Genomic DNA, 11,559 nt, shown 5'->3' on the forward strand with positions numbered 1-11,559 from the left:
AACAACATTATGTTGTTCATTCATTCTGGATTTTTTTTTCATTCTGGATTTTTAGTTCATTGATTCTGGTTTTTTAGTTCATTGATTATGGATTTTTAGTTCATTGCTTCTGAATTTTTAGTTCATTAATTCTGGATATTTAGACGAAAATCGGAACTGGTTTTTTTTTCTTCATTCATGCTAAATATTTAGTTCATTCATTATGGATATTTAGTTCATTGCTTCTGGATTTTTAGTTCATTGATTCTGGATATATAGTTCAAATTATGCACAATATAATACTATTATCGGGAATCGAAATTGATTTTTTTTTTTAAATGAACGCGCATTTTTAATCAAAATGACGTCGTTTTTGCATCCGTGTGATAGCATAATTGGCCGTGTCTTAACTCGGGAAGCAGTATCGGGCTATTGCTTTTGGTTTGTAGCCCAAAAAAGAACCAAAGCCCAAGACCGAAGCCATCGTATATATTAAGTTGTATGTATCTCCTCTCGACTGGTGACTGCACGCTTTGCAACATTTGTTCCCCTATTCAAGAAGAAGTATTCTATTCGAATCCCGGCTCTCCGTCTCTCCCCGTGAGGTCCTCACCCGCGCTCTCGCTACGTGTGTTTGTTTCTATATACTTGAGAATTGAATAGGGTTTGATTGGTGCATCATATTCATATCTTCTCCGTTGCAGTGGTTATTTGATCGTTCGTACAGTATCACATAAAACGATGTCGCTGAGGCCGAACGCAAGGGCGGAGGTCCGCCGGAGCAGGTACAAGGTGGCGGTGGACGCTGACGAGGGGCGTCGCCGTAGGGAGGACAACATGGTGGAGATCCGCAAGAGCAAGCGCGAGGAGAGTTTGCTGAAGAAGCGTCGCGATGGCCTACAGCCACAGCAGTTCCCTACCCCCACGGCCACCTCAGACAAAAAGGTTAATTCTTCAAATACTTATATATAATTTCTTGTTTCTTTAATTATGTACTCCATATAACAATCAATGAGTATTCTTCACTCTCTTCGATTGACATTTTTGGGGTTTTTTTCTTTTTGGCGGATTCATTAAAGGGGAAACAAGTTTCAAGTTTTAATCTTGAATTAAAGAATCAATTTTATTCTATGTTTTTATATATTCTACAATCTTCTTACCCGAACTTAGTGAAAATATAGGTTACGGGTTGGAGGCAGACTTTGTTGTGTATGTTGGAGTGTTGGGGGTGGTACTTGCGGTAGGCCGGTTGGTTCACGGTCTCTAGACCGTTCGGACCACCAAGGTTTCTGGATTTTGACATTAGGGAATCATTGCCTAAATTGCTTAATTTCCTTTTAGGAAGATTATTTTCACTGCTTGTGAAGCATGATTCTAGGGATCTTGATCTTTCCTTTTTTTCTTGTAATAAATTCTTGTATAAATACCCCTTCTTGATGGAGAGGGGGACACAATTCTCAGTCTCTTTAATTCGCTCGTCATAAAGAAACTTCTGGCCTTTATTTTGTTAATTAAGAATGGCCGTTGACTACCCATTAGTCATAAAACAATCAGAGTCTAAGTGGTAAAATTTGTGATCAAGAAGTATTACTTCAATCAAAGCTGTTTAATAGTCTTAGCTTTTATAAATTATAATTATAATGATTGGATTGAAGATAGAAATTATATTTCTTTAAATATTTTGGAATTTGTTGCTTAGATTAATCACAAAGTTGAAAATTTGAATATTTTTGAATAGATCCATCACAGAATCAAGTAGTTTGTGTTAGAAACCATTCAATGGGTTTAGTTGTGAAAATTTGGTAATTTGACTAGTGTTGTCTCAAAAGGTTTTGTCAAAGTTGTGTGCAAAAAGGAATACCAGTTCTAAAAGGACTTTAGAAGGCAGAATCCCTAATCCTAGTTAGATTGGGATTATCAGCTTATTCACAAATAAGTAAGGAGTAGGTATTATAAATAGATGCTGCTCTCCATCACAGAAACTCACACATTTAACATCAATTCTGTGAGGTCTGAGAGTTTTTGAGAGTATTCTAAATTCCCCTAGAAAGTAGTACATGTTTAGGATACAATAGTTTGGTAGGAAAGCTCGTTCTATTGTGTAATCTCAGGTCCCTGTGTTACAACTGCTTGTTCTAACATCCCTGTGCGCCGCGTTTTACAAATTACTACTAGTATTTGACTTTATAATGGTTGAATTGCAGCTAGAAAGTCTCCCTAGAATGGTAGAAGCTGTTTGGTCCAATAATACAGATTTGCAGCTGGAGGCTACCACAAATATCCGGAAATTGCTCTCAATTGGTGTGCATTGCTTATTTTCTTGCTTTATTTGCGATACTCAAGGTTAACAAATGTTTACTCTTATTGACAAAGTATTTTGCAATTGAATTCACAGAAAGAAGTCCTCCTATTGATGAAGTTATACAATCTGGTGTGGTTCCACGATTTGTTGAGTTTTTGAATAGTGAGATACCACAGCTCCAGGTAAGGTTTGATGTAAAATATTGTATCTTTCACATACCTATGTTTTAGTTTTGTGCTTATTTTTATCTTAACACTTCCCTTTTATGTAGTTTGAGGCTGCTTGGGCACTTACAAACATTGCATCTGGAACCTCAGAGAATACTAGAGTGGTTATTAATAGTGGTGCAGTCCCAATTTTTGTCAAGCTTCTGGCTTCCCCTAGTGATGATGTTCGTGAGCAGGTACTTTATTTACTGTTCTTGCCATGGGATTTTTGCTTGTATATTGATCAATTACTCATGTGGTTTGTTTTCTTGGAGACTACAGGCTGTCTGGGCATTGGGAAATGTTGCTGGTGACTCTCCTGGGTGCCGTGATCTTGTTCTTGGCAATGGGGCTCTGATTCCTTTACTGGCACAATTGAATGAGCAGGCCAAGCTGTCAATGCTAAGAAATGCCACATGGACTTTATCAAATTTCTGCAGAGGCAAGCCACAGCCTCCGTTTGAACAGGTTGGTGGTTTTTAAACTATATATATTTTCAATGGAATCAGTCCTTTAATTATTGTGTTGTGGACTACATATGGTTGACGGAAATTTATTTGTCAGGTGAGACCGGCACTTTCAGCTTTACAGTGCCTTGTTCATGCAAATGATGAAGAGGTTCTGACAGATGCATGTTGGGCTCTCTCTTACCTTTCTGATGGCACAAATGACAAAATTCAAGCTGTGGTCGAGGCAGGTGTCTGTAAAAGACTTGTTGAACTTCTTCTGTAAGTTGCTTGCTTAGTGTTCCTTTATTTGAAATTATTTTGCTTATATCTCCTTTAACTGAAAATGTGGTACCTCGTGATTGTGGGTTTTCAGTCATCCCTCTCCTTCAGTACTCATTCCTGCACTTCGTACTGTTGGGAATATTGTTACAGGAGATGATCAGCAGACTCAGGTACAGGATTTCTTACCAGATTTAGTTATTTATCTGGAATTTATTTTGTTTGGGTTTACTTGGCATCCTGGGTGAAAGGGGAGATTAGATTGTATTATTGAAGTGTGAAGTGAAATTCCAAATTTTTGTGTGTGATATGCCTTGGCGTGCCATTTTAAGTGTGAGCTTATGGTCTGTTCTCTAATGATTCTGCCATTTTAGTGTACTCCTTTCTCAATTTGATTCTACCTTTTGTTTTTGGGACACCCAAAACTTTTGCTCTCTTTCCTAAAAAAGTTCTTATTTTTTGCTTATATCTAATATTTTTGTTTTCACAATCCAGTGCATAATTGAGTTTGGTGCACTTCCTTGCCTGCTGAGTTTACTGATTCATAATCACAAAAAGAGCATCAAGAAAGAAGCTTGCTGGACAATTTCTAACATTACTGCTGGAAATAAGACCCAGATACAGGTGTGTCCAAACATTGATGCCTAGCAGTAAATAAGTAATGATATTGCATGCTACTTTATCTTTTTTTTTTTTTTTTTTCCTTTCTGAATTTCTCTGGGCCACTTCAGTCACCAATTAAAACAGGACATGAATCTGGGGGAAAAGAAACCATATAAGAAAATGCTCCTTCTCTCTTTCTCCCCCTATCCCAAAATTACATTAATTATATTGTTTTTCTTGTGGTATGTTAAAGTTTTTCTTTTTAAAGAATAAAAGTATTGGTTGAACCTATCAATGTCTTGTTTAATGTGGCTTTCAATCTACTTCTTTTCATGTCTTTAATGGGGGTAATGTAGTGCTGGATTATCTGTTGTTGGTGATATCTTGGTAATTGTTGAACAGGCTGTGATTGAAGCTGGATTAATTGGTCCTCTTGTGAATCTGCTTCAAACTGCTGAATTTGATATCAAGAAAGAGGCTGCATGGGCTCTATCAAATGCTACATCAGGCGGGACAAATGAACAAATTAAGTATGACATTTTGTGTCTCTACTTTAGAATTCAGTTGCAATTTAGTGTTCCTATTGTGTTCTCATGTTTTATTTCATCATGAATGCCAGGTTTTTGGTTACTCAGGGGTGCATTAAACCTTTGTGCGACCTTCTTGTATGCCCTGATCCAAGGATTATCACTGTGTGTATGGAAGGGTTGGAGAACATATTGAAGGTTGGGGAAGCAGAAAAGGCAGAGACTGAAGGCGTTAATTATTATGCACAGTTGGTTGATGATGCTGAGGGATTAGAAAAACTGGAGAACCTGCAGAGTCACAACAACATTGAAATCTATGAAAAGGCTGTTAAAATACTAGAGGTATATTGGTTAGGAGATGATGATGATGAAGAAGAAAATGCAGCGGCGGGGAATGATGGAACTCAAACTGGATTTAATTTTGGAGGAAATGATAACCCCCATGTACCACCTGGTGGATTCAATTTTGGCTGAGTGTAAGTTTATTCAACAACAACTGTTTCTTTCCCCTTAAAGAAATCATTCTACTTAAATAAACAAGAAGATTTGACTCATTTGATATGTCTTTCATGCAGCCAGCACGTAAAATCAAGATGCAGAGTCGGTGTCCAGCTTGAGGAAGGCGTCGTGTCAAGGTCATGTCGAGTCAGGTCACCTCCCAGTGTTGCAGTCAGTCCGGGTCTGGTCCAGTTTCATCTGTCATGGTGGTTGTGGAGGTGCTAAAGTCAAGTCGGGTCCGAGAGGCGGCTAAATAAAACAATTGAACGATGCCGTAGTGATGGCATCTTTGGGAGTTCTTCCCCAACCAACCATGCTTTCCATTGTTTGGTGAGAGTGAGAGTGAGAGTAGAAAGCCATAAATTAAGGTTCACAAAATGAAGAAGAGTCCTTTCCATTTCTAGTGTCATACTGTCATGAATATACATCCATCCAGGAGTGAATATGTAGAGTATTTATTTTATTCATCATTTGTCATACAACTTTTTTTTACTAAGTAAAGATATCATTTCGGTTTACCATAAATTGAGTATTTCATTCCATTCCATTCCATTGTTCACTATTGATTGACAAGTGCTGATGATTATCTAAACCATCTGCTAAAAAGTAAAAAGACACGTGTAGAAACAATACCAAAGTTTTATGGTCAAGTAAATACTGGGGCATACATATATATATATTACTAAATGTTGGTTGTGTCATTTCTTGGGGGTGGGATTGGCAGGCAAGATTTTCTTGGTCCTTTTCTTGAATAAGAAGCTAAGAGCTGAAGCTGACACTAGTGCAACGTACACAGCCAGCCATATTGATTTCCTACTCTTACTCAGCTCACCAAGATGGTGCAAGCATCTTTTCAGGAAGCTTGAATCTTTATCACTTGTCTCGGCATCTGGCGCTGTTATATTCGTCTCCTGTGTTTCCTCCTCAGTAAGATTCTCGAATATTGGCTGCTGCTCGTTGTTCATTGCAGCCACCATTCCATCTGCCACGCTAATATATGGTCCTTGATCAATTGAAGACTGAGGATGCAGATCCTCACTACTTTCCACCTGCTTTGATTTGTGCATCAAGGGACTAGAGTGTAGAACACCAATGAATTCATTCACAGCTCTCACCCACCTGCAAAAAGTAACCAACTTACTTTCACTTGCCTCATACCCATTATATACTATACACCTTCCAATAATTCATTACTAAAACCAGCAACAATGTGAGATATACAGTGACTCACTTACCACAGGCCAGATGCAGTAATTCCTTCAAAGAAGGCTAGATGTCCTCCATGCTTTGTCACTGCTAAAACTATATTTTTATTTGCTCTGTGAATGGTGGGTGAGAAAACATATTATCACACTAACATTTCAAAAAAATAAAATAAACATACATGCAATACAGACGCTAGATGGTGCAGTCTAAAAGTTAAACTCTACCTGCACTCGTCCCAAGGAATAGCTTCCACTGTACAGACTGGATCATCCAATGTACTTATACAGAGTAGAGGCACGGACACAAGTCCCACGAAAGATGAACTGCTACAATGTCTATAATATGAATCAACAGTCTTGAGGAAACAAGGTCACATTAGTTAGTAGCCAAGAGATTCTATGGAATGGATACACCTGGAATGGAATGGAAGACAGCGAGAATTATTACCTCAAATTTTCCAACAAGGCAAGTGGCATGAGCGTCAAAATCGCGAAGTGTGCGTGACTTTGAGGAACAAGAGAATCACCAGGTAGACAATGTCAGTCAGAAAGAAAACTAAAGCATTGTTAACACTTTAGTTTATGGACAAGTATGATTAGTGATGGTGTTTTTCCTTTAAATGATCAAAATCCATGTGGAAGCAGAATATATTTACGTCAAAGACAGAGACCCAGACTGAAAAAGGTTATTTTACCAAACCCCACAATAAGAAAAGACTGGTTTCAAAAAATGAAATAATCTGAACAGTTACACACTTCTGTTGCATTTATACGTTAGCATGAAAGTCAAAGGAACAGCAGTGGAAATATCACCTTTATGATCCCTTCCCAATTAGCAAGTCGGGAATACTGTTGTTCATGCCTGAAACAAATTCAACAATATATGATGATGAACTCGTATCAAATCATACGGAGAGTTTTTCTTGAATCAACTATAATGACATTGATTTTTATCACTCAAAGAAAATAATACAAGGTCAAACACTCAAACAATATATCTTCATTCTTTATTTTAGTGCGGGAAAAAGAAAAAGAATTGGTAGAATTCTTTCAATGTTAAACTATAAATTTAAAAAATAGTGCAAACTTACATTTGTGCATAACCTTGAAGACCAATAGTAAGAGCCCTATCATATAACCTCTGCACTAGCTTGCGACATATGAACCTGGAACCAATCTGCATAGCGTTTCAAAACATGAATTCCAAGTGTTTCAGCTGACAGAAACAGATGTTTTTGAATTTATTATCCAAAAGATGTCAGTGGCACAAGTTTTATTCCCTGAATTCAAAACAATTTTTAGTCCAACGACTAGCATATATGTTGCTTAATTTAGAGACATACCAAGAGATCCCAGGGAGAGCACACAGCAACAGCCCCTGCAACAGGAACAGTATCTCCATCTTCACCAAGATATTTTACCTAATTGGGTTGAAAAGCAATTGAATGATTACCCCAGATGGACCTCTAACTCTTTTAACTTATACCAAGTCTATAATCAAAGAAAGTTAAAACAACAGTATATACCAGAATATTAGCACCAATACTGGTACCGACAGCAAATATTGGAGCTTTTGGATACTCCTTATGCAGATACTTGAAGACATTTCGTATGTCTTCTGTCCATCCCGCATTATAAAAAGCATCAGACTGCATCCATGCATTAAAAAGATGCATATTAATCCAATTTATTATTAACATAAATACATAATTTGTTTGAAAATAAGCATAATAAGACAGATAAAAATCAAATCTATTTAGTGTTCATTTGTTAACTCTTTAAGTGAATTGAAAACAAAATGAAAATTTGGTTCATCTGTACATTTTTGCATATACAAATTACAAAAACATGTACTTTACAAAATTAGCCAAGCTTCTTGGAACATGAAACTTTACTACCATATGCCCAGAGAGAATTAATCCCTCAACTCATAAATACATAGTACAGGTTAGAGTTTGAATGCAGTTCATTTAATTGTTTCTTTTCTTGGGAACTCCAAATTTATTCTCAAGTATTAAATTTATAACTGACTTATTTTGTTCAAATTATACTCTATAGACTTTTAAAAAGCAAAAAAAAAAAAAAAAAAAAAAAAAAAAAAAAAAAACTCGAATCAGTTTATTATTGGATCATAGCAATGTATTATGTAATAACACAACGCTCCAGATTCCAGGAGAAGTGAAGCTAAATTAAAAACTAACAGTGACTGATACACCGCCTAATCCTCGGTGATTGCTGACGACAACATTCCATCCACATTTTGCTGTGTTGAAAGCAAGATGCTTAAGGTACTGCATTGCAGAATAATGAAACAATTAGAAAGTCATTGGAAAGATACAAAAAAGAAAGTTAATTTAAAACTTACAGGTGAAGCAGAATCACTTGTTAATCCAGGTATCACTACCACAATAGGAGTTGTATCATCCTTCGATATGCCAATGTTCTTGTCAGTAGCATTCCCCAAAACTGTAAAGGGAGGCATATTTCTAAGAATAGCACAAGTATAAATAGTATAACCAGTCACGTGTCTCACATTACTCTCAATGGAGGATTAACAACTAATAGTCATGCAGCTTTTGATGTTCCTAAGAAACAAGCTGGGATAGTTCCATTTCCCATTACCAAGCAGAATATGAGTTTCTTCAAAACAAAAGTTAACCTTGTAGTTAACTGCTATATATTTCAAGGCAGATATGAGATATCTCCAACCAAGTCAATGAAACAAGTAATTTAGAATCAAACTCTGGACCCAAATGTCAAGTTCCTTTTTTTAAAAAAAAAAAAACTAGCATTTACATACTCATTTATATTATAATATTATATTATATTATCATATCTTAACATATTAGTAAACTTCAAACAGACTACTACTTTCACTGGCATAGATTTATTTATGCATGACCAGAAGCAAGTGAACCAATCAGTCTCATGAACATGTGTGAAAGGAAGGAAATTACCATCAGAATTCAAGAGCCAATCCAAAGCAAAAGTCCCACCATCGGAGGCATTATACATTTGTCTGAGAGAATTCATAATGACACTGGTCAGATTCAAATCCCCTAATTTATAATCCTAACCAAAATCTTATATAACTTCAAATTACTAATAAATATAGCAGTAGTGCAATAAAAAAAACAGCATAGGTAGAAGGGAAAACGCATGCTATAACTAGTGCAAACAGAAATTCACACGCAATAACTGTTCAAGAATCAAGATAAACCTTTATAGTTAGTGACCACATCAAAATAGGAACTACTCATACTAGCCACAAGACTATAACACCTGTCATTTTCACTCAGCGTTCCAGACAATTAAGTCAAGCCCTTACAACCAAGTTAGGATCAAATACAAATGGCCTATTTATTGTTTTAGTTTATTAAGTTCCTATTCCATTTATGAAGTGCCTATTTATTGTTTAAGTTTATTAAGTGCCATTCTAAAGTAGTTGCAATCCAAATTTATTTCTTCCATTCATCTCACATCTTCTTTTACTACCATGTTGTTGCACTTTCTGACTGTTGCATCCATATGTCAGTAAGTCAGTATCGAACAAATCCAGTCCATATCAATTGGCTTTCCCTTGATTGGTCATGCCAATTATGCCATAATGACAAATTTGATTTTTTTGAATACCAAAAGAAAAAAGTCATCAGAAGAAAGAAATAAAACAAAATATACACATCCTAAATATGGCATAATGCAATTTACCCTAGCTAACATGACAACCTGTTTTAGATGAAAAACTCACCTTCTGTATCTGAAGGTTGGAGCCCGCCCAAAGAAATTTATAAAAGACGTTTGGAAGTGTGGGCTAGAAAGCCAAGGTGTTGCCAGATACCTACTTAGTGCAAATATCCAGTAAAACAATACAATTAATCCAAATAATAATAATAACAACAGAATCATTAGCAGTAAGGAAAACCATTCACATATAGAACTCTACTAGTAAGTCAAATGGCATAGATTCTAGTTGAACTGAAAGAAACATAATTGGTACTATTGTAATTAATACCATTTTTGGTTACATCTGAATATCTGATAAGGGGATGGGGCAGGTGGGATTCTACTACCTACTGCCAGAAAGCAGTAACCACAATCCATTATTCCAGTTCCAAAATATCAAACTATTGTCGCTACCTAATGAATGGACCATTGTTTATGTTCTTCAATTTCAACCTTTGCATTTTGTGCATCAGATCAGATCAGTGGGTTAAAAGCATGTGATTATAGATAATAAAGATGAAGATAAAACGTTAATTAACAGAAAAGATCTAAGAATATAATTTCACGTACCTGCCATGAATAATCTGACACTTAGAAACAACACCGTGATAGAATTCTGAGCAGGGGTTGTAGGTGAGGGAAACACGACTTCCCCGAAACCCGGAAAGGAGATCCTCAATAAAATGGAACTCCAAAAAATTGTACAAGAAAACCGCACAAAGAAATGCCAGTCCCAACAAATAGTGTTGCGTTGGTATGGCCACGGCGGCCTTGAAAAGGAGACTGTAGGCTACCGCCGGCGTCTCAGCTAAGGATGATTCAATGCAATCCATGATTACAGGAAATACTATATTTAATCAAGAATTTTAAGTAGTTGCATTTTATTGGAGTTGTAGAGAAATAGCAGAGAGAGAGAGAGAGAGCTGGTGTGAAGAAGACAGACGGATCGTCTACCGCTACCGGTAGTGGAGACATTTATGATTGTGTCGTGGCGTCATGCAATGCAAGACCGAGAAATGTAAATTATTGTTGTGACACGCACTCGATGTGTGGTGCCATTTACGATTTTGCCCCATTCTGTTAGTTGTCGGATAATTTTTGTCCCAATTTTTAAAATACATTAGATTTCACAACTTACGTGCAAGAAGGCGCTACCGCGTCAATCAGGCGTCTAGCGCTTAAACGATACGTAAAAGGTCAAGTGATCCGAGTATATGGTCTTCACTTTTCTCATTCAAGGTTAAGAGTTGTTAGATTGTTATAATTATCAAACTAGCAATTGCATATGTTAGATGGTTAGTTTAGTACATGACTGGAGGAATATAGGAGAGGAATAATTGAGCACCCAAAAAATCACTCGGTCGTGTTAGGTGCCCAACTCGACGCTTAGTCGACCGGTTTGCTTGTGAGTCGACTAAAAGTCGCCTAGGGCTAAAATCACCTCAGCCTAGGGGCGCCTAGCGCCTAGTTAGCCCCTAGGTGACAGCCGCCAATTTTTACAACACTGATCTTAGGTCTCCAGAATTTCTGTTCAAGAGTCGTTGGATAAAATAAATCACAAATCAACCTCTCAGTCCTCAAGTTCCCACCCTTTGTCTATACGCACCCCCATACTACCACTAGAGCAAGGCTTTACAATGATCAGTCTTACAATATGACCTAGGTAAATTTACAAAGAGAAACTTGCACTCACTATTCGAGGATATACACTAGATAAATTCTGCTTTATAACCTTAGTCAGCAAATGACAATTATCTATAACTGACCAACTCAAACCAGTCTTATGAC

At 36.8% G+C, this 11,559-nt stretch overlaps 2 protein-coding genes across 5 annotated transcripts; one reads left to right on the forward strand and one right to left on the reverse strand.

The window, feature by feature from the left end:
* The first annotated feature begins 506 nt into the window (after window positions 1–506).
* On the forward strand, window positions 507–5,361 carry LOC109170282 (importin subunit alpha-2-like). 4 transcript variants are annotated; one of them, XM_019319320.1, is made up of 12 exons: window positions 507–584; window positions 684–924; window positions 2,184–2,280; window positions 2,375–2,463; window positions 2,553–2,684; window positions 2,770–2,955; window positions 3,052–3,215; window positions 3,310–3,388; window positions 3,711–3,839; window positions 4,221–4,348; window positions 4,438–4,821; window positions 4,921–5,361. In XM_019319320.1, the coding sequence occupies exons 2-11, from the start codon at window positions 721–723 to the stop codon at window positions 4,817–4,819; spliced, it is 1,590 nt and encodes a 529-aa protein (XP_019174865.1). In that variant the 5' UTR covers window positions 507–584; window positions 684–720; the 3' UTR covers window positions 4,820–4,821; window positions 4,921–5,361. The 4 variants fall into 4 exon arrangements, with proteins under 4 accessions (XP_019174865.1, XP_019174864.1, XP_019174866.1 ...); XM_019319319.1 differs by having other exon boundaries at window positions 508–607; XM_019319321.1 differs by lacking the exon at window positions 507–584 and having other exon boundaries at window positions 604–924; window positions 4,925–5,360.
* Window positions 5,279–10,740, reverse strand: LOC109170281 (embryogenesis-associated protein EMB8-like). Its single transcript, XM_019319318.1, has 13 exons — window positions 10,342–10,740; window positions 9,797–9,886; window positions 9,006–9,067; window positions 8,414–8,514; window positions 8,250–8,339; window positions 7,575–7,697; window positions 7,392–7,469; window positions 7,140–7,225; window positions 6,862–6,910; window positions 6,497–6,553; window positions 6,274–6,404; window positions 6,079–6,162; window positions 5,279–5,962 (listed from the first exon to the last, which is right to left on the reverse strand). Exons 1-13 carry the CDS (start codon window positions 10,602–10,604, stop codon window positions 5,542–5,544), a joined length of 1,635 nt encoding a protein of 544 aa, XP_019174863.1. The 5' UTR covers window positions 10,605–10,740; the 3' UTR covers window positions 5,279–5,541.
* Between the last annotated feature and the right edge of the window lie 819 nt (window positions 10,741–11,559).

The sequence above is a fragment of the Ipomoea nil genome, unplaced genomic scaffold, assembly GCF_001879475.1.
Source record: "Ipomoea nil cultivar Tokyo-kokei standard unplaced genomic scaffold, Asagao_1.1 scaffold3321, whole genome shotgun sequence".
Taxonomy (NCBI): domain Eukaryota; kingdom Viridiplantae; phylum Streptophyta; class Magnoliopsida; order Solanales; family Convolvulaceae; genus Ipomoea; species Ipomoea nil.